Consider the following 23,417-nt stretch of genomic DNA (forward strand, 5'->3'; position numbering starts at 1 on the left):
TTAAATTTTATATATTATTCTATCTTTACCTTAAACTTTTCACTTCTACTTTCACTTTCAATATTTTTATTAAAATTCAAATTTAATATTTACTCTTTCATATATATCTCATCTATTAAAATAATATATCTCACCGTGTAACTTCATTTTATTCGGTTTAAATACCACAGACTTAGGAGATTATTTTTCACAAAGGATTTGAACAGAAATCATACGAATAATATATAACGGAAATTATATGAATAATATATATGCTGTTTGATCCATTAGCTTTTATATTTTAAATATTTGGTTCATTGGTCTGGGTTATTTAGATACCATTTCGAACATTTCCTGTGAGTGAGAAACAAAAAGGGAGATTGGAGAGGGAATAGTGGAGTTGATTGAAAGTATATGGCAGGAGATGTAGAAATTTCAACATCCTAATAATTAGGAGAGAGGTACATCGAAGATCCATGTCTAGTAACCAGAGCTATCAAGTTGAATTAGATTTCTTAGATTAATTTATCTCTCAAATAATTTAAATAAGTTGAATTAAAATATTATCAACTCAAGATAAATTAAAATGGACCAATCCACCTAAGTCTGCCACTCATATAGTCAACCTGTGGTGGATTTAAATTGATTCACAGATTAAAAAAAAATCTTTTACAATTGAAAGTTAAAAGTGAAAATTTTAATGAACTTATAGATTTGAATTGATACGTATATTGAAAAAAATTAATTTTTTTTTAAAATTTAAAATTAAAATAAAAAATTTAATGAGTTTACAGACTTTGACTCATTTAATTTTTTATATTTTTATTTTTTAATATATTTGTAGAATGATTCATCTAATTTGTAATTTATTTTAGATTTAATTAAAAAATTTTCTATCCACTTAAGTAAAAGATGAAATTCTGCTCTAATTTCTATCTAAAAAATAAAATTCATCACCTACACGATCAATTTTATGATCAATTTTACGAATATAGAAAAATTATACGATCATGAAAATTTCTCTATTCAATTTTTTTCAGTCTCATAAAAGTCAATCTGTCATCCCAATGATCTACACGGAACTTCACGATCATCTGTGAAAAAGTAAATCGAGAAGCTGTAATTAACGGCGATAAATCCAGATGTCCTTGATTTCATCCTTTGAATCCTTACCCTCTTTTAAAATTCTATTATGTCATAATCAATTCAAGCAAAAATCCAACAACAACATACAGATGGTGAATTTTTGAATGATTGATCAATCCCATTAGGATTTGATCCGTTTTGACTTTAACGACTACTCGTAGCTCCCACCTGTTTCTCATTAATTCAATAAATCACAAATTCAATACATGATACGGTTTCAGGTGGGTGTAGAGATAGGACACTGATGGATGGATCAAAAAAGCTTAATAATTCTTTTGCCCTGTTCAAATTGAACGATTAATGATATAGAAAAATATTAATTCACACAATTTAACAATCCATATCTAAAAATTATATTTTTCTCAAAATGCTTTCTGAAGTTGGATCTTTTTTCTCGTACAAACAAATACAAATTTGGCACTTCGTCGGACGTCGAAGATACAAAAGTTCGCAGATGCATGGAAACTGGCGAGATTGCTAAAAGAATACTGACCCTGAAGTGCTGTCATGCTGTGCCACTGCTCTGAGCACTGGACGCCGCTCATTTCAAGCCCAAATGGCGACGGCCGACATGGCTCCGGCGCCGAGGAAGAGCGCGAGGTAGCACACCACCTGAAGCCGCACGTTGCACCTCATCGTCTGACTCAGGAAGTCCGCAGCAATCAAGTCCACCAATGCCATGTAGATCAAAATCCCCGCAGACATCGAATCCAGCAACCCTTCCACCACCAGCGCCCGCGGGCTGTTGCCGTTGTACCACGACGCCACGGCCGCTCCCGCCCCGATCCCCGCCGGCGTCGTGATGGCGAAGAAGCACGCCATCATGGCGGCCGCCGCGTTCTTAAACTGTGCCTGGAGATGAACATCGTTAATTGATCAGAAGCGCTAGCTGATTACAGAGTTGCATCAACTATTCCACTCGGTTGTTCAGTACCTGCGCGATGCACCCGCCCAACGCGAAGCCTTCGAAGAACTGGTGGAAAGAGAGGGCTAAAACGAGGGGTCTTATTGTGCATGGGCTCTGCGACACGCCCAAGGAGAGCCCAATGATCACCGAATGCGACAAAATTCCCAGCTCCAGGATCTTCCAACAAAACCATTTCGTAAGGTTATCAATAATCTCGCAATTGCCGTATTAATCATGCTTGTTTGTGATCGGAAAGGTTACCTGGGAAACCACCACGTGCCGCACTTGAGAGGAAGAAGCCTCGCCGTCCTCGTGGCCGTGGGCGTGAGAGTGGACGGGGAGCCCGTGGCTGTCGCACGCTCCCTTCACGTGTGCGTGGCTGTGGCGGTGGGCTGCCGCGTGTGCGCGCATCCCTACGATGTGCATTGCGTCCTCCGCGCTCCTCGGCTGATGCTCCGTCGACGGAGAAGAGACGACGATGATGTCTCTCTCACGCTCGTCCACTGACGTGGTCTCCGAGAGGTGTTTGCGCTCATAGAACTGGGTCCCGACGAAGTCGGCCACGAGTGTCGCGAGCGAGGCCGCCATCGCCACGAAGCCAGAGAAGGGGAAGACACGCCAAGGGGATTCCGGGAGGCAGGGGTTACTCAACGACGACTCGGCGGCGTGCAGCATGTGCACGAATCCCGTAGCAAGGATGACGCCGGCGGCGAAAGCTTTCGCGCACACGAAGAGCCCCCCGTCGGTCCGCATCAGCCGCCGTTTCCGACCCACTAGCGGTATGGCCACACCGACGCCTCCCGCGATCAAGATCGCCGCGATCGCCACCAACTTCAGCCAAAGTGCCGCCTCGTTGTCCCGGCAACCCTCAACTTCCTCAACGGTGGGGCAGCTCGTCGACGCCATCGACGCGGACACCCTCTCTTCCCACATATTACAACAGAATCAGCCAATTTAGGGCAAAAGATCCAAACTTTATGAAACGGATAAGAATGGGACGATCATACCTGAAAGCGATGTCAATTGGCCACGGAATCTACTGATGTAGAACAAAGAATCGAAATCCTGCATCCCAAACAAATTGCCGGAAAACATTTCTTTACATCAATTTCGATCCTCCAAGAAAAAGAAATGACTAAAATTGAAATTGGTTCGATCCATACCTCGAAAAGCACCATCGAGGATCAGAAGAACAACGTCGCGTTGGCTGATGCTTTTCCTTTTAAACTGCGAATCGAATCAGAAGCACGACGACGAGCGAAATGAGGAACGAAGAAAGGACATACTTAAGGAAAAAAGATGTGAGGAGAATGTCGTCATCTCGGGGCTGGGAGCGTTCTGGCTATAATCGTTTTCGTGCCAGCTTGATCGGACGGCCTGAGTTTGAAAAGCGAGGCTCCACGTGTACCTATTGACGGTTCAACATGACGGGTGACAAATTTGGGACGAATTATGGGGCCATTTCACTGGTTGGCAGTAGGTATGTTGACATAATGACGTCGGCCCGGTTCTCGCCGCTTTGACAGTTGCAGCGGATCTATTCCATCCGGATTTATAGCGAACAATTAAAATACAATCAAAATTTTATTTTTAAAATTTTAATTTCTATATATTATAATTAGTTAAAAAAAGAGTATGATTCGTGATTGGTTTGTTCATCATGAGCTGCCTTTACCGGTTCTCATTCTCGTCACCGCTTAAATCAAACCTTATCCGATTTACCTGCATTTTCAATGGTCAAAATTCGTGGCCCCACAAATATCCTGTCAGTCAGAAATCGATACAGTAAAGACAGAAATACAGAAATACAGAGACAGTAGAAACAGAGACGTATTTACAATGGTCTCTGTATCGTGTTTGATTTTGGTAATACAGAGACAGTGGCTGAGGCGCGCAGGGCTCTGTTTTTGGTTGGATTCCGATCGGATTTCCGCCACAATCCGGTCGGAATCCGGCACCGACCGGAGCGCCGGCGAACTGCGTGTCCAAAGCGCCCGGCCCGACGGCCGGCGGTGACCGGACGGCGGCGTGACGGTGCCGGAAGCGGAGATGAGTAGAAATTCTGTCTCCGTCTCCATTTCAGTGTCCCCAGTTTGATAGTGGACAGAAATTCTGTCTGAGACGGAGACAAAAATTCTATTTCTGTCTCTGTCTCTCAAAATCAAACGGGAGCAGAGACAGAAATCCTATTTCTGTCTCTGTATTTGTGTCCCTGTCTCTAAAATCAAACGCAGCCTCAGAGATTGGGTCTTTTTTGATCCGTAGTTTGATTGTAACGGGGGGAGCCGGGTTAACTTGGCTTTGATAAGAGGGCCGAGGCGAAACGAGACCGGAAAGAGAGGAGGCGATGGCGAGATCTTCCTTGGTAGTATATCTGAGCGTGGTGATCTTCGTGCTTTTCCTCCTTTCTTTTGCCCCAAGCCAACCCAACCGACCGCACCGCCGCCTCAAGCTCCGTTCGGCCGCCGACCTATCGTCCCCACTAGGTCGCGACCGCCGGAGTGTCCCTTTTGACCCCATTCTAGTTGACATCGAGCGCCGCCGTGATGACCGCGAGTGGGAGCGGAGTCACTACTTCTCCGATGGCCACGCCCCCGCCATGGAGCCCCAGCCAGAATGGAAGGACTTCATGGATGCCGAGGATTACATTAACGACGAGGCGCAATTCAACGTCACCCATCGAATCGTGGAACTCTTTCCCAAGATCGATGTCGGCCCGGCTGACGGCCTCATAACCGTCGATGAGCTCGCGGAATGGAATCTCCGGCAGGTGGAGCAGGAGGTAATGCATCAGACGCAACGCGACATGGAGCTTCATGACAAGAACCGCGATGGCTTCATCTCGTTCACGGAGTACGAACCACCTAGCTGGGTCCGGCGATTGCATGGTTGGTGAAGTTTCCTCCTTTATGTCATACTCTATTCTAATTTCAAGAAACTTTGGTTCTTGTAGGTAGTAGGTCCTGATTCACAGAAACCTCAAACCTTTCCCTTTTTAACTTACATCCTTTGTGCAAGATATCTCCTATATAATTCTTAGTGGTATATATTAAGTATTGTCTCCCTTTCCCCGAGGATCTGTAGCCGGCTTCCAATCTTAAACAACAATATAGAAAAAAAAAAAACATAATTTCTGCCATACAATGTCCAATTTTCGTATTAGAAACATGAAATGTGCTTCCTTGTTGCAATGCTGTTTAGTCTAGTAGCATACTGACATTAAGAGGGATGTAATTTCCCCTAAAGTTTCTTATTTGCTGATGTAAATCTGAAGTATGAATATTAGACCTTGAAGTTTGACTTCAAACAAAAACTATACAGTTAAGATTTAGGGTGAAAATGAAATGTTTTAAATAACAAAATGTGACTGATAAATGTTAAGGAATAACTATACTGCATCTGCCAAAATTAACTTTAGTGGTTTCATCAAGTTATGGGCTGATCTGCCCTACGACATCAAGTTATGCATTCTAGTATCATTTTTTAGTATCAGAAACAATAGAATTTTAACAATACGGATACATAGAGGTTTATAAATAAAGGTAGAACCTGAGTCAAATATTCACTTATCTTTTCTTCTAACATATTAACAGATGATAATTCATCAGACAATAAAATGGGTTGGTGGCAAGAGGAACATTTCAATGCGTCAGATGTGGATGGTGATGGTCTTCTTAATTTAACAGAGTTTAATGAGTATGTTTCTTTATGTTATATCATGTTATAGATTGTAGCTTCTTTTTCTGATTCTTTCATTTTTCAATTTTTGGCAGTTTCCTTCATCCAGCTGATACTAGCAATCCCAAGGTGTTCAGTTGGTTAGCCAAAGAAGAAATTAGGTGCACATGCTAAATTCCATAATCAACTGTTGCTTATATGGTGAATATTTATTTAGCTGAATGTTTAGAAGGGTGGAGAACTTGCATAGATCTTATCTGTAACAATACTGATTTTATTTTGTTGCATAATGACACTAGTTTGATCATCATTATTTCCTGAATGCTAACTTAATGTTTGTACAGCTATATCATGGTTTTCTTGTTGACATACTCTGATTTATAATTCTCACTTAAAGATACTTCATTTTGGAGAAGATCCATACATTTGCAAAAATCATGTCAATTTCCTATCATCATCATCTTGTGTATATCCAGCCTATACAACAAAAATCCCACCCTAATTTTAAAGACTGCCAATCAGCTTATAGCAGTTTAGATATGTTCCAAACTATTGTCAAAGCATGGTCAATCTAGTTGATCAATCTGTTCTATGATGACTACTAATTGGTTTTAATTTTGAGAATTAACGACCTTATCATGCTAAGGCTGATGGATACTTCTGATATGAAGTATGATTGTGATATTATGGTTTATCAACAGTAAAAAGTTCTGATGACTTTTCATAGTATTTGTGCCGTTAGATTTATCAGTTTTATGTGGGTATAGTGTTTTTAATTTAGTCCCACATTGGATATATCATTAGGTGGTATGTTATGGTCCTATATATATAAGTCTAACTATTCTATCTCTTGATCAAACAATATCATTTTGTTTCTCTCAATTTATAGATTTAATAAACTGGAAATTATAACCTTCTATCTTCACCTGTGCTATGTATATATCTATGTTGTTTCTGTTCAATGGAACTCTTTCGCTTGAAAACTTCACATTTTAATCTCTATGTTGTTTTTTCTTTCTAACATTCTCTGCATTTTCCATTCAGGGAAAATGATAAAGATAAAGATGGAAAACTAAATTTTCAAGAGTATTTTAATGGCTTATTCCAGTTAATTAGGCGAAATGATGATGTTCACAGTTTGACACTGGAATCTGATACCTCTGCAGAGGTGCCAGCTAAAAGGTTATTCTCACAGCTTGACCATGACAATGATGGGTATGTGCGTTGAGATTTATTCAGACTATTACAAATAAAGGTGGTGGCATATATCAATTTTATGTTTATTTTTAATAGCTACCTGTCTGAGGATGAGCTGTTACCTGTCATTGGTGATCTACATCCATCAGAGCGTTATTATGCAAAACAACAAGCTGAATATGGTATTATGGAGGTACTTTACTAGGTTCACATAATATTTGTCTTCATTTCATGGCTACTATACAAACGGTTGCATAGTAGACAACTTTTCCTGTTATAGTTTTGTAAATTGAATACTATGTTTGTGCTACACCATTAATTTAGCAAGGCATGAAGGGAAAAACTTGATCTTAATATGGCCAAGCAAGAGTTCTAATAACCTTTTTTACTGGTTGTTGTTACACATGTACTTCAGGGTTCTAGTGAACCAACAGTCGATAAGGGAATATATGGTTACTACTGTGTTGCATACGTCAACAACTATCCATATAAATATTTTGCACCTTTCATCTACTGAAAATGACTGGATTTATACTGTTTTTTGGGCAATATTTCAGAAGCAATTAAATGAAGCATAAATGTTGTTTTTCATTCATTACTTTCCTCAAATATTATGGTCATCTTATCTTCATTGCAAAGAGTTTGGAACATTGATCTATATAGGAATATGGGGAAAGATGATTCTTGATGTGTAAAGCCTTATAAAATCAGGCAAGAAAATAGAAAATAAATACTTGTTATGGTGGCATGTTTACTGGATAGGATCCATGTTAGAAGTGGGAATCATGATAGGTCAAGTCAGATTTTTGGAAAATTTAATCCGACCCAATTGATTTTGGTTGTCAAGAAATTTCAACAGTAATCAGATCAAATCTGAATAAAAAAATTATTCGATTTATTTTTTGGGCTTTCAGATTTCTTTTGGTTTCAGAATCTTGAAATTTTAATTAAAATCAAAATCCAAATACCATGTTAAATATTTCAATCTTGAGCTGAAACCTGAAATAGTTAAAATTCTAGGTTGATTCAAATCCATTTTTCTAGTTGGCTTGAGGATTATCGAATTTTTATGCTTACCCCTATTTGAACTATAGACATATAGGATTTTATTCACATCAGAGATGAATATTTCTAAGTTGAGACAGTAGTCCAAAGGACATGTCTTTCTTTACATGAACAGTCAGAAGAATCAAGAGAATCCCTACTTTTTTCCCCTAAGAATACTGATCCCATAATGAAAGATCTTTGTTGATATTTTCCCTTATCTTTGAGTTCTGATAAATAAAAAGATTGTACCTGCCCCATTTCTTCTATAACTTTCAGATCTACTTATTGGCTTGTTAGGTTAGGTTATACAAATTGCCAATTGTAGCTTCTTTGTGTATTTGTCTTTCAATATACCATATAAAGTGGTTGGTCCAACTGAAATCATTATTTCATTAATTAAATATAAAAAAATTAGTGTTCAAAATGATTGGCTCATCTTTGCCACTTGACGTGCTAATAAACTCCAAAATTTACTAATATTCTGAGGTGACTCTTATCATCTTCTAGTGCAACCGTTTTAGGAGATGAAGTTAGTAGTGGATCCAATGACCTCAAGTCTATAAGATTCATTTTCACTGAGTACAAACATAGAATAATGAACCCAATCATGGTTGTAGGTATAGCAGGTCAGTTTTAAACCCTCTACTTGTTAATCTTATCATATCCTTAATATGCTTCATCATTTAGATAATATTTTCCATATAAGCACTTCATTGTCTACCTGAATGATTCAACTATAGATTATTGGTTGCCCATTTGGAGTTAGCACCATTATTAATGATCACCATTATTCTGAGGTGAATTTTATCATCTTCTAGTGCAACCGTATAAGATTCACTTTCACTGAGTATAAACATAGAATAATGAACCCAATCATGGTTGTAGGTATAGCAGGTCAGTTTTAAACCCTCTACTTGTTAATCTTATCATATCCTTAATATGCTTCATCATTTAGATAATATTTTCCATATAAGCACTTCATTGTCTACCCGAATGATTCAACTATAGATTATTGGTTGCCCATTTGGAGTTAGCACCATTATTGATGATCACCTTTATCTTTCTGTGAAGGTAAATATTAATGCTGTCCTTGTTGATTTGGGTAGTCATCGCTCATTAGTGTTACACCATGCATCTCTAATTTGCATCCTGAATAATGGCATCCGGCCTTGATCTGCTCTACGTCATCAAGATTCTTGTTAATGGCATTGAATAGAGTAGGGTGTGATTCAAGAACTTTGGCCTTGTAGTACAACAATTCACATAAACTCAATGTCATTGGCTACACAGAGAATATAGTGGAAATGAAGCCCCTGGAAAATAGCTTGAGAAGAATATCTTCTTTTGCCTTATGTCCATAAAATTAGTCCTTGTTTGTTACTGTGAATAGGATGATCATTGGTCATTAAAGTTGAGGTTGCTGCAATTCTGTTTCTGAGAAGAAAAGAAGCTTCAAAGCCAGCCAGAAACTGGATGGGATTGTATCTTCAAATACCACTTCTGTTGTCAATTTGAAGCATGACACTTCACTCACGCAAAAAAATAAAAAATAATACTTTTCAAATAAAACTACTCTGACAAAGTTAACAAAAATGATACGTTGCATGAAATTTTAGCATGAAAGTTAACATGACATATGTGGCAGTCCACGTATGCCATGCCACGGGGAATTTTTCTGCTGCTGCGGAATAGGACGAAGAGAAAGAAACCCTTCTTCCTCTTACGCGTCAGCCGAAATTTTTCCCTCCTCTGCGCCCGAAACCCTTTTCCCTCCTCTGCGCCCGCCGCAGCCCACCTTCTTCCTCCTCCTCTGCGCCCGCCGCAACACACCTTCCTCCTCCAACGCGACCGCCACCGCCGCACCTTCTTCCTCCTCCAAGCGCGGCCTTTTCCCTCCTCTACGCCCGTCGCAACCCACCTTCCTCCTCCAACGCGACCGCCGCAGCCCACCTTCTTCCTCCTCCAATGCGACCGCCGTTGGCTTGAGGCTTCGCTTCTTCCCTCTTCCTCGGCTCCTCCAATTGACTGAGCAGGTAACCACGTGAAGATCATGTTCTGTGTGTTTCAGTAAGACCTTTTGCTTCATTGCTTCGTAAATGTGGATAGGTGTTTGTGAAGTTTGAAACTTGACAATTATCATTGATGGTCTTGTTGTTAAAGTTTTCAGCATATAATGCTATTTTCTCATGAACTCTGGATGTCCTTGTTTTGCATTGTGCTCAAGATTATACATATTTTCAAGTAGCATTTTTTTAGCTTCCGGGATGCTTTAAATTATCATAAAGGTTATGACATTGGCCCTCTGCCTAGGGTTGCTAAGCATGCTTGTTTTGCATTGTGCTCAAGATTATACATATTTTCAAATAGCATTTTTTTAACTTCCGGGATGCTTTAAATTATCATAAAGGTTGATGACATTGACCCTTTACCTAGGGTTGCTAAGCATGCTTCTGTTCTTATTGCATGATTTCGGTTCACCAACATTAAATTTTCTTGACATGGAGGATAGATTGTGCACAAATTATCAATAAAGAAGATCAAACTACTAGATAATAAGCATCACAAGTAGTAGACTGATACACTTGTGATGCTTATTATTTCATTCAAGTGTTTCCCCATATTTACTCATGAGCACTGATACAAGTCTCGTATTCGTATTCTGATACAAGTTCACTGATTAAAATTAAATTCTCCTTGTTTGAATTTAGGTCCTAAAATTGTCATGGAGCTAGTAATGATTGAATCATGTGTGCCATTGAATGATAGTGATTTACAAGCATTAGGTGATTCATCAAGCAGTAAGGAAATTGATACTCCACAAGTTGGGATGCATTTTTCATCTGAGGAGGAAGCTCGTGATTTTTACAAAACGTATGCCCAAGGTCTTGGTTTTGGTATTTCAAAAATGTACTCCCAAAAAGGGGATGATGGCCAACAGAAGTACATTTCATTTGGATGTTCTAAAAATGGTAAGAACGTTCAAAGAGTTAAAAATTCCTTTTATCCTAGACCTTGTAGCAAAACGGATTGCAAAGCACGCATAAACATTAAAGTCCGGGATGATGGTTATTTCTCATTACTAGTATTCACCTTGAACACAATCATGCATTAAGTCCAAGGAAGTCGAGACATTTTAGATGCAACAAAGTGTTAGATTCCCAAACTAAGAGGAAATTAGAGTTGAATGATCAAGCGGGAATAACATTGAGTAAAAGTTTTCAATCATTTGTTGCTAAAGTAGGTGGCTATGAAAATTTATCGTTTGATGAGAGAAAGTGCAGAAATTATGTGGTTGAAGCACGCAAATTAAGACTTGGGCATGGTGATGCAAAAGCCTTAAATAATTACTTTTGTCGAATGCAAAGTAGAAATTCAAATTTCTTTTATACGATTGATGTAGATGAAGATTGTCGTATAAGAAATATATTTTGGGTTGATGCTAGATGTAGGGCTTCATATGAGTATTTTTCTGATGTCATTACATTTGATACTACATATCTCACCAATAGTTATGATATGCCGTTTGCTCCATTTGTTGGAGTAAATCATCATGGTGAATCCTTGTTACTTGGTTGTGGCTTAATATCCAGGGAAGACTCTGAAGCATTCATTTGGCTATTTAAATCATGGTTGACATGCATGAGAGGACGAGCTCCACGAGGTATTATTACGGATCAGTGCAAAGCCATAGAAATTGCAATCCTTGAGGTATTTCCAGACTCTCATCATCGCTTATGTCTTTGGCATATAATGAACAAAATACCAGCCAAGTTTGGTAGTCATGTCAACTATAAGTTGATAAAGAAAAATCTGAAAAATCTTGTTTATAATTCTTTAACTCCTGAAGAATGTGATAGCAATTGGAAAAAATTGATTGAAGATTTTAATTTGGAGAACAATGATTGGTTGAGTTCTTTATGGGGTTGTCGTCATAAGTGGATGCCTGTGTATGTGAAAGATAAATTTTGGGCAGGGATGTCAACAAGTCAAAGAAGTGAGAGTATGAATGCCTTTTTTGATGGTTATGTTCATTCGAAAACAACTTTGAAGCAGTTTGTTGAACAGTATAACAACGCTTTGAAAAGCAAGATTGAAAAGGAAAATAATTCTGATTTTGTATCTTTCAATTCAATTATTCCGGTCATTAGTGGTCATCCAATTGAAAAGCAATTTCAAAGTGTTTATACTAATAAGATATTCAAGTTGTTTCAGGATGAAATCAGGAGTTTGATGTTTTGTAACACTTCCTTTGTGAAGCAAGAAGGGTCAACTATCTTATATGAAGTGGTGGAAATTGTATTGGGAAAAGAGGGAGCAACTCCAAAAGATGTTTCATTGTTGGTACAATATAATGAGGTGGACTGTGAGATGAAATGTTTGTGTCGTCTCTTTGAGTTTCGAGGAATTTTGTGTAGACATATGCTTTCTGTTCTTATCAAAACAAATGTCACTAGAGTTCAAGAAAAGTATATTTTAAAACGATGACGCAAAGACATTAAACGTCGGTATCAAGACATCACCAATATTTATCATGATTCTTATTATCATGAAGAAGAAAGACAAAGATATAATAATCTTCAACCCTTGATACAAGAAGTCCATCAGCTTGGGTCCAAAAATCTCGAGAGATTCTCAATTTTAATGGGGATATTGAAAGATGCAAAACAAAGACTCATGGATATTAATATTGTTGATTCGTTAGATGGTGATCATGATAGCAACACGATACATGGGGAATCAAGAATTGAGAGCAAGAAGTTCCACACTCCACTAAAAGTAAGATCTCGTGGACGTCCACCAACGAAAAGAAAGCAATCTAAAGTTGAGCAAATTGTGAAAAAGGCGGCGACAAAAAGAGTAGAAACCAAGCTAAGGTTTAATTGATTATACTTTGGTTTTATGTTTTGAATATAATTGATTTTACTTTTTGTTATTTGTTAATATTGAACATAAGTTCTTTGTCGATAGGGTGTGAGAGGTGGCGGCAAAGAGCAAGAAGATTTGTCAAATTTTGGGCTACTGAAACAAATGGATTCCATTTCAGGTTACTGAAATAATGGTAACAATTTTTATGTTGTGAAAACAACCTAATGAATAAGTTGTTCCCCACATGTATATTGTTTAGTTTCTTTGATAACCCCTTTCACTAATCTAGTGTCATTTTAATTTCTTTTTTTAAAAGAATTGTAGTAATATAAATAATTCTTTTACACGTTTAATCAGAGCTCTAAAACTTTATAAGGTCAGTGTGCTTACCTTGAATTCACCTCTACAGAATAAGTATAGGAACAACTTAGAAAAGTTTAAGATAAACTAAAACTGAAAATAATAGAAAATTAAGAATTAATTAAATATTGAGGTCAATGGATCCAATTTTGATCCAACTACCCTAATACAACCCCAGTTAAAGAACCCAACTCCTACTCAACTGTTAATATCTTATTCTAATCCAAATACACTGACATAAATACTTGAACAAAAAAGAGGGAAGAGCAAAATTGGGGTTGTTCAAGTATTTATGTTTAAGTGTATTTGAGCAAAATTGGGCTTCACAAAGGAAGTGTTACAAAACATCAAAGTCCTGATTTCATCCTGAAACAACTTGAATATCTTATTAGTATAAACACTTTGAAATTGCTTTTCAATTGGATGACCACTAATGATCGGAATAATTGAATTGAAAGATACAAAATCAGAATTATTTTCCTTTTCAATCTTGCTTTTCAAAGCATTGTCATACTATTCAACAAACTGCTTCAAAGTTGTTTTCGAAATGAACATAACCATCAAAAAAGGCATTCATACTCTCACTTCTTTGACCACTAAACTTGTTGACATCCCTGCCCAAAATTTATCTTTCACATACACAGGCATCTACTTATGACGACAACCCAATGAAGAACTCAACCAATCATTGTTCGTTTTTTTCCGGGAAATTGCTATAATATTAATTCTGAAATTAATATTTTATTAATTCACATGCATTTTGCAGAAGATCTTTCTCCTCTTTTAATGAAGATCATGCATGTTAATTATATGTCATGCATGACAATCTTTCTCTTCTTTTAAGGAAGATCATGCAGCTTTTTAATGATCATGCATCTCATGCATGATAACCTTTTAATCAAATTCGAATATTGTCTTGTGTGAGATTGAGTCCAACTCGAGTCTCATGCAATCTGAGTTGACTCGAGTCCAACTCGAGTCCAATCTTCATCTACATCCGAAATTTGAATTTCTACTTTGAGGGCTAATTTTAACATTAACCACATAATTTCTGCACTCTCTCATCAAACAATAAATTTTCATAACCACCTACTTTAGCAACAAATGATTGAAAACTTTTACTCAATGTTATTCCTGTTTGATCATTCAACTCTAATTTCCTCTTAGTTTGGGAATTTAACACTTTGTTGCATCTAAAATGTCTCGACTTCCTTGTACTTAATGCATGATTGTGTTCAAGGTGAATACTAGTAATGAGAAATAACCCATCATCCCGGACTTTAATGTTTATGCGTGCTTTGCAATCCGTTTTGCTACAAGGTCTAGGATAAAAGGAATTTTTAACTCTTTGAACGTTCTTACCATTTTTATAACATCCAAATGAAATGTACTTCTGTTGGCCATCATCCCTTTTTTGGGAGTACATTTTTGAAATACCAAAACCAAGACCTTGGGCATACATTTTGTAAAAATCACGAGCTTCCTCCTCAGATGAAAAATGCATCCCAACTTGTGGAGTATCAATTTCCTTACTGCTTGACGAATCACCTAATGCTTGTAAATCACTATCATTCAATGACACACATGATTCAATCATTACTAGCTCCATGACAATTTTAAGACCTAAATTCAAACAAGGAGAATTTAATTTTAATCAGTGAACTTGTATCAGAATACAAATACGAGACTTGTATCAGTGCTCATGAGTAAATATGGGGAAACACTTGAATGAAATAATAAGCATCACAAGTGTATCAGTCTACTACTTGTGATGCTTATTATCTAGTAGTTTGATCTTCTTTATTGATAATTTGTGCACAATCTATCCTCCATGTCAAGAAAATTTAATGTTGGTGAACCGAAATCATGCAATAAGAACAAAAGCATGCTTAGCAACCCTAGGCAGAGGGCCAATGTCATCAACTTTTATGATAATTTAAAGCATCCCAGAAGCTAAAAAAAATGCTACTTGAAAATATGTATAATCTTGAGCACAATGCAAAACAAACATGCTTAGCAACCCTAGGCAGAGGGCCAATGTCATCAACCTTTATGATAATTTAAAGCATCCCGGAAGCTAAAAAAAATGCTACTTGAAAATATGTATAATCTTGAGCACAATGCAAAACAAGGACATCCAGAGTTCATGAGAAAATAGCGTTATATGCTGAAAACTTTAACAACAAGACCATCGATGATAATTGTCAAATTTCAAACTTCACAAACACCTATCCACATTTACGAAGCAATGAAGCAAAAGGTCTTAACTGAAAACACAGAACATGATCTTCACGTGGTTACCTGCTCGGTCGATTGGAGGAGCTGAGGAAGAGGGAAGAAGCGAAGCCGACGGCGGTCGCGTTGGAGGAGGAAGAAGGTGGGCTGCGGCGGTCGCGTTGGAGGAGGAAGAAGGTGGCTGCGGCGGGCGCAGAGGAGGGAAATGGCCGCGCTTGGAGGAGGAAGAAGGTGCGGCGGTCGCTTTGGAGGAGGAAGAAGGTGGGCTGCGACGGGCGCAGAGGAGGAGGAAGAAGGTGGGCTGCAGCGGGCGCAGAGGAGGGAAAAGGGTTTCGAGCGCAGAGCTGGGAAAAATTTCGACGGGCGCATAAGAGGAAGAAGGGTTTCTTTCTCTTCGTCCTAATCCGCAGCAACAGAAAAATTCTCTGTGGCATGGCATACGTGGACTGCCACGTATGTCATATTAAGTTTCATGCAGTGTATCATTTTTGATAATTTTATTAGTTTGACTTTTACTGCTCCTACCAAACTTACTATCTTTTGTTCCTAGTTTTACATGATAGATTACTATAAGTCCTACAAGAAATTCCTGAGGTTGAGGCAAATGAATTTCTCCTCACGTTAGATCACTTGCTGAAGCATCTGATCCAAAGTAATGTTGTTTTGACACTTTGGCATCAACAAGTGTCTTGTGATAGAATCAGTTGGGTAAATGATATTAAAAAAACATGTGGTAAAAGAAATGAGAGAAAGGGCAAGGTTTTGACAATGCCACTACCATTACCCCACCACAATAGGTGAATTTAACTACAATTAGCAGGTTGTCTGATGTGATCATGGTCAATCTTTTTTATATTTTAATGTCAAGGCGATTGAGGTCCATAATTTATGGTGGGTAGCTGAATTTGAATTGAATGCATCATCTCCACAACCTTCAAATGTGTCATAGAGGAATCATAGAAATATCTACTCAAAAAGTTTATGCTCTAAACTTGCCTTTCATTAATGACTAATTTTGCTTCAAGTTCTGCCTACAATGCATATTGGATTTTTGTGGAACCTTGGTATTCTTGTAGCTTGAAGATATCACACCCAAGTGTTGCGTTCATCATCACCACTAACACAGTCACAACTGTGATTCTTGTGTTGGAATTATACATCCAACATGCATACTGCCAAGCAAGATCACCAGCATTTGTTATTTGTCTACATGATATAGTTGTTCAGTTTATTATATTAATTAAGCTAATTGTGGTAAATTAAGAAATATTTAATATGAAACAGATAGTATGTAAATTCCAGAACTCCAAAAGAATAGTATAAGAAAATCAAACTTTTATCAAAAAAGAGGTCGATGAAAGCGATGAAGATGCAATTTAAGAATAACATATCAAGAAGCTTTACTGATGATTATTGTTGCTTTAGGAACTAATTTAGCTTCTCGTTTTGCTTCCAGCATAACATCATCTATCATGTTAGAGTTGCTTCATATGAAAACAACTTCTAATAAGGAACTGACTTATTTTCTTATACAGGAAAAATCTTATAATAAACAGTAAGCCTATTTGAAGTTTCCCAAGTGCAAATTGTATAAAGCAAAACACACATGTGGTAGTAGTGTACCTTAAAGGATTCATCTTAAAAGGGTTTAGGAGTTAATTTAAACACACAAGTTAATTTAAACACACAAGAGTTCCTTCGCTGTTGATATTGAGGAAATTTATTACTTATTTTCTTGGTCGAAAGAAAATTATTATTTAAAATACAGTGTCTTCATGAAATATTGCCTGGACAGTATATGAAACTTATTTCTTCAATTAATAACTCCACCATGAGTTCCTTCTGGTATGATAGACTTCATGTTGTTTCCTCTTCAATATATGGTCGAGGTATAAATCTACTTCTCTGAGCAACCATTGGCAAACATTCAGGCTGATACTGATAAAGATGGGCGCTTAAGTATGAAAGAGATGATTGAAAATCCCTATGTGTTCTACAGTTCAATTGATACAGAGGACAACCATTATGACTTTCATGATGAATTCCGTTAGTTATCCAGGTAATTTACTCGAATTCTAATTTAGTAAAGCCAACTTTCCTTTGAACTTGTCATGGTTGATTGCCCACTCTGGTTTGCAGGTTGGGAGTAGTCGCCATAGAAACTTTGAACATTTTTTCCTGCTTAGGTTAACTGAATACCTCTGCACAACAAATATGCTCTCCCCAATGGTCTTGAATTAATTTAAGGTTAGTCCTTCTGTCTTGTGTTTTTGTAACACCAATCGTTTTTCCTCATGCAATTATGTACCAATTATCCTTTCTTCTTTGATACAGATAATGTGCAAACTGCGATGTTCAGAAAGTGGTTTTGTTGCTTTTAGCTGGAATGCCCATGTTTACGTCTAATGCACAGTATTCTTCTGATTATCTATTTGTATATATGTACAGAAGCCATAGATATTCATACATTGTTGACATTTCTTTTGTTAATTATCCTGTTTAGGCAAGACCATGGTTCCATCACGTTGTCAATTTATGTGTCTCATCATTGTTCTTTTCTAGCGGAAAAGGACATCATCTTAGGCAATAGAGTTCATTTGAAGACAATCTAAGTTTACACTGATAGATTACTCTGATGAATGATGCATATGTGATTATGGATTTTCATGTGAACTACAAGTTCAGTTTGCACGTCATGCTTGAGTCAAGGATGATTTTATTGTTTTGTTTTAGTTTTTGCAAGCTATTAGCTACTTATTGTAAATATAAGATAAGACCAATGTTTGAAGTACCAAACTGTGCTGATAGCCATGGGTGAAATTTTTTATCTTCTTATCAATCACCACAGAAACTCAGCACAGGAACCGGAAGCTGTGGTGGCTACAAAAGTTAGGAGCGTTGGAGAGGAAGAAGAGTAGAGAGAGAGAGAGAGCGTGTGAATACGTAATGTCTGAGTATGGAGCCTCTTGCAAAAGACAACGTGGCATGGCCTTCGGTAGCATTCGATCGCCTGTGGTGGCTGTACGCGGCCATGGGTGGCCCAGTTGCAAGCGGTTATGGGATGCGACTATGAGGACTGCGGGGAGTGGATCAGGAAGGGAAGAGAGCACGACGGGGCCTTCTTGCTTGGACGATCATGGATGCAGACTTGAGTGCCAACGAATAGAATTTGTTCGTGAATTTTTTAAATTGATTTAAAAATATTTAATTTATATTCAAAATTATTCGATTTGAGTTATATATTCGATAATTTTTTTAATTGAATTTAAATTTATGATATTTTACTTTGATTGCTTACGAACTGTTCGTTAGTGAAATTCGAATTGAATTTTGATTAATTTTACACAACTCTAATTGAATTTGAATTTAAATCATTTTGAATTGTTTGATTATGCTTATCTCATGGTTTGAACAATTCGAATCGAACTTGAGTTTGAATTTTATTTCGAATCGAATTCAAATTAAAATTATTTTAGCTTCGAATCAAATTCAAATATCATATATATTTTTTAAATTTAACTCAAATATTTTAATACTATTCGACTCCATTTGATTTATTTACACCCCTAGCATAGACAATTAACGTGAGTACTGCAAGTACCATAAATTTAATTCTTAATTTTTTATTCAAATATATAAATAGATTGTAATTTATAAATTTTTATAATTGTGAATTATTTATAATATATTAAAAATAAAATAATAATATAAAATTTATGTATTAGATAAATATTTAACATAATTTATAAGGACAACAACGATGTGAGTTGAGCTTGATAAAAAGCTTGAGCTCGACTCAAGCATAAACAAGCTTCATAAGTAAATAAATAAATTTAAATATAGTTAAGTTCAGATCAATTCGATTTGACTTAATTTAGTTTGTTTGCACTCCTAAAGAGGTGTAAATTGTGTCAGGACCTAACGAGCTAGAGGAGGGTGAATAGCTTCAATCACTTCGTCTATTGAATTTTGCACAATGAAAACCTTGAAGCGAAAACAAACACAACACATACTTGTTAACAAATTTATTTTACTTGGTTCGCCGTCTCCTAAGACAACTACGTCCAAGGCTAAATTTAGTGTTCTACAACCTCTATTGACTTCTTCTATCTCAAGCTCAAGTTTTCATGATAAGTTCTTGTTGAGGCATCCTTGGTGCAAACATTTAAAGGAGAAGAAGTCAAAACTCTCAAGTAAATTCATTGTAACCTCTTGTTATCTCATTTTTTCTACTTGTGTTGTAATTTTGTTGAAAAAAATTTCTCTGCCAGAATTTGCTTCGAAAAATTGACATCCTCCACTAGTGTTCTTTTGATCCAATTTGCATCTAGCATAATCGGAATCGGAATATCCCATAAGCTTAGAAGTTTCAGTTCTAAGATACTATAATCCTACGTTTTGAGTTCCTTTTAAGTATCGTAGTATTCGTTTCACTACACAAAAATGTGACTCTTTAGCACAATATTGATATCTTACACACATACCTACAACAAATAAAATATCAGGTCTATTAGCTGTGAGATATAAGAGACTACCTATAGTACTACGACACAACTTTGGATCAACTTCCTTACCTTCAAGGTTATTATCTAACTTAGTGTTGGCTGTCATGAGGGTGGTTATTTCTTTTGTATTATCCATTTCAAATTTTTTCAAAATTTTTTTTGCATATTTTGATTGATGATATATATTCTCTCTTTGATTTGCTTCATTTGTAATTCTAGAAAAAAATGTTAACTCATTAATTAAACTCATTTCAAATTTATTTTCCATGTGATTTATAAAGATAATCAACCCACAAATAATATCATCAATATAGATTGGACCACAAAGATATCATCTCCACTATTTTTCAGAAATAATGTAAGGTTAATTTTTTGATTTATAATGTTTGTTATGATACATTACTTTAAGTCAAATGTTGAAAAATTTTCATGAATCATTAATTTGATCAATCATGAAGAAGACCAATACATATTTCATGTGTATTTAGTCCAAAGATCATGACTGAACATTCTAATACAAATCATCCCGCACATAGTTCTGTCATGCCATATGACTTACACAAACATGATTTAGCACTGTAGATGGTCATTTTGCACGACCAAATATCCTAAAATCGTATATAATCAAATTGAAAAATGATTATCAGATATATCAGTCGACTGATACGTCAAAAACATAATATAGTAAGTAGGCTTAATAGTCGATTGATCAGGATCATCAATCGACTAATGAGATTGGGATTGAGCATAGAACCAGATCAAAGGCTCGACTGTTCATGAACAGTCGACTGATGACCCCTATTAGTCGACTAATGGGAAGATAATTAATGCCCGTCGGTTTCCCTTCGTGTTTTTAAATCCCACCCAACATCATCTCGCCAAAATTCCCAACCACACAACCCCTTCTCCTCTTTCGCCAGCTTTCTCCAATGTCATCTCCAGCCTTTGTTAGCCCCGATAAGTCAGCCTACTCCGGTGCTTCATCGGCCGGAGATCTTCCAGGTAGTGCTATTCTGTTTTCTTTTGAGTTGTTGCCAAGTTCCCTCATCTCATCTAGGATTTCGTATTTTTTTCCCCTCTTCCTAGTATTTCATCGATAATCCTTCTTCAACGAATGGTCTTCATCCTCTTCGGCAAGTTGCTTCATCCTCTTCAGCGAGTAATTTTCTTCGTCTCCGATGCACTTGCTCTCATTGCATCCATATCAATTACTCTGGCTGATCCTACTGATCAACAAAAATGACGCCTAGGTAGCAGTTGTTCCCATTTCCATTTTCATCTCATTAATTATGTTTTCAACGATTCTAATAATATTGTTGTTGCATTCAAGCATTCATTAGACATAAACATAGAATCAAGGAAGGTGAGGGTACCTCTAGGGAAGGTGCATCTAGGGTTAGCGCATCTAGTGATTCTAGGTTTCCAAATGACGAGTTTCATGAACATTTTTTTATGTTGAAGTTTTTAAATCATTCTTGCACGATACTTGCATGATTCATTTTTCCATGCTCAATGTCAGGATATGGTTGACATTATAACCCAATATCAGTTATACAAGTTAGTTTATTGTGATCATGACATTAATATTGACTTGTTAGTTGAATTTTATAACAACTTATGATCTGTGGGTGATAGACAAGTTTATAGGACTCGCATGGCTAAACACGACCTAGATTTTACCCAGGCATCCTTAGGTCATTTTTAGGATGCAAACTTTCAAATGTTCCTTTGTATGTATCTATCATTTCAAGAGTCCCTCCCTAAGCCCTTTGATTAGATCACTGTTAACTTGATGTTTGAGTTCTTTTATCATTGTCTTAAACTCTAGGTACGAAGATATCTTTAGCGAATGGTCTATCTGCTCCTGACAATATCCTTTATAAGGTCATTATTTAGTGTATTCTCCCTATTATTACCATTAATATTGCCTTAAATGTGTTTTGCTGCATAGTATATTTTACCAATCCTTCCAAAATAAGATTCATATGCCCTTAGGAAAGATCATCACATCATGGCTTGCATCGTTAGATATCAATGTTAATAGGGGTACCATCAAGCCTATAATGGAGACATATGATCGGTTTGGTCTATGGAACTTCTCACTTTCTAGCATGTGGAAAGGCTTCAAGACCATGCTATGGAAGGTCAATCATGAGGATGATGATGATGATCATCATCATCATCATGAACAGATTGAGTGTGCGGAGGAGTTGTGAAGGAGTTACCTCAGCTGCCCGCACAGGATCCCATGGGTCATGAGGATGATGAAGATGAGGATCGTATCAATCATTTAGAGGAGGGACTTGAGTTGTTAGATACACGTCTCAAGGAGTTGAGTCTGGAGATAGGTGCACGATTTGAAATTCTTGAGAGTTGTCATATTAAGATCCAGTCCACTGTTACTTCTATAGCACAGATGTTACACTCATGGACGTCCGAAAATACTTGTCCTTCATCGGTTCCTCCGCCACCTCCTCCAACTGATGATATCACTCCACCTGTGTTGGATAGTGATTAGGTGTTCGCTATTGGTTGTATTTTGTATGTTTATCTTATTGTGATGTTACCGTGATGTATCATATGTTGCAATTGATCGACTTTGCCTTAATGATGGGCATATTGTTGTATGATTAGCACTCTTAGCTCACCACTTCCACTAAATCTTCTCTTTCTCGGACAAAGCCGAAGGCAGAGAAACCTTCTTATAGTAGGATTACAATAGCTTGCAAAAGAAGGCAGAAAACACAAAGAGGAAGAAGAGAAGTTTTACAATGATCTTGAAAGTTTTGCTTCTTCTTCTCTTAGAGATTGCTCTAAGTTGTGTAATTGAATATCAGATGGCTTCTTTAGCACTTGAGAAGAAATCTTGGAGCAAAATCACATGAATAGTGCCAAACAACGGTGAACTTTCATCATTTAAACTGCTTAACTTTTCTTGAGATTAGTTGATTGATTTCTCATGTCAACTGACTGATTTGGTTAGTGACCAAATAATGACTTCTGAACCTTTTGAAAAGATGTCTGATTTGATCAATTTTTAAATATCAATCGAATCAATTCATATATCAGTCGATTGATATGGATAATCGAGTCACTAGTTGAATTGATCCTCTTCTATTTGCCTCCGAAACAAAATCAAACGACTGATATAATGAATCAGTCAAATCGATTCTCTTCTGTTTGCTTTCGAAATAGAATCAATTGACTGATATGGTGGATTAGTTGAATTGATTCTCTTATGTTTACTTTTGAAATAGATCAGTCAACTGATATGGTGAATCAGTCGAATCAATGCTCTTATGTTTGCTTCTGAAATAGATCAGTTAACTGATATGGTGAATCAGTCGAATCGATTCTCTTTTATTTGCTTCCGAAATAAAATCAATCGATTGATATTCCTTATCAGTTCAATCGATCCTCATGAAATCAATTAGACTGACATGGTAATTAATCGACTGATACATAGAATCAAAGTTGAATAGTAGTATCAGTCGATT

The 23,417-nt window shown here is 36.8% G+C and overlaps 2 protein-coding genes across 2 annotated transcripts; one reads left to right on the forward strand and one right to left on the reverse strand.

The window, feature by feature from the left end:
- Window positions 1-1,426: 1,426 nt before the first annotated feature.
- On the reverse strand, window positions 1,427-3,306 carry LOC141844122 (zinc transporter 4, chloroplastic). The gene is made up of 5 exons (XM_074732129.1): window positions 3,196-3,306; window positions 3,040-3,097; window positions 2,294-2,955; window positions 2,060-2,209; window positions 1,427-1,977 (listed from the first exon to the last, which is right to left on the reverse strand). Exons 1-5 carry the CDS (start codon window positions 3,208-3,210, stop codon window positions 1,672-1,674), a joined length of 1,191 nt encoding a protein of 396 aa, XP_074588230.1. The 5' UTR covers window positions 3,211-3,306; the 3' UTR covers window positions 1,427-1,671.
- A 1,026-nt stretch (window positions 3,307-4,332) lies between these two features.
- LOC141844275 (uncharacterized) lies at window positions 4,333-18,197 on the forward strand. The gene is made up of 8 exons (XM_074732313.1): window positions 4,333-4,920; window positions 5,626-5,728; window positions 5,806-5,871; window positions 6,755-6,925; window positions 7,004-7,100; window positions 17,347-17,474; window positions 17,555-17,662; window positions 17,750-18,197. Exons 1-6 carry the CDS (start codon window positions 4,380-4,382, stop codon window positions 17,464-17,466), a joined length of 1,098 nt encoding a protein of 365 aa, XP_074588414.1. The 5' UTR covers window positions 4,333-4,379; the 3' UTR covers window positions 17,467-17,474; window positions 17,555-17,662; window positions 17,750-18,197.
- The last annotated feature ends 5,220 nt before the right edge of the window (window positions 18,198-23,417 follow it).

The sequence above is a fragment of the Curcuma longa genome, chromosome 13 (genome assembly GCF_044706935.1).
Source record: "Curcuma longa cultivar G26 ecotype Majalengka, Jawa Barat chromosome 13, ITB_CL_G26_1.1, whole genome shotgun sequence".
Classification (NCBI taxonomy): domain Eukaryota; kingdom Viridiplantae; phylum Streptophyta; class Magnoliopsida; order Zingiberales; family Zingiberaceae; genus Curcuma; species Curcuma longa.

Coding starts and splice junctions, on each gene's coding strand:
- LOC141844122 (XM_074732129.1), bottom strand. Junction 2,210..2,293: donor GGCACGTGGTGGTTTCCCAG/GTAACCTTTCCG, acceptor TTTTGTTGGAAG/ATCCTGGAGCTGGGAATTTT. Junction 1,978..2,059: donor TGGGCGGGTGCATCGCGCAG/GTACTGAACAAC, acceptor GTTCATCTCCAG/GCACAGTTTAAGAACGCGGC.
- LOC141844275 (XM_074732313.1), top strand. CDS start 4,380: ATGGCGAGATCTTCCTTGGTAGTATATCTGAGCGTGGTGATCTTCGTG. Junction 5,729..5,805: donor AATTTAACAGAGTTTAATGA/GTATGTTTCTTT, acceptor AATTTTTGGCAG/TTTCCTTCATCCAGCTGATA. Junction 5,872..6,754: donor TTAGCCAAAGAAGAAATTAG/GTGCACATGCTA, acceptor TTTTCCATTCAG/GGAAAATGATAAAGATAAAG.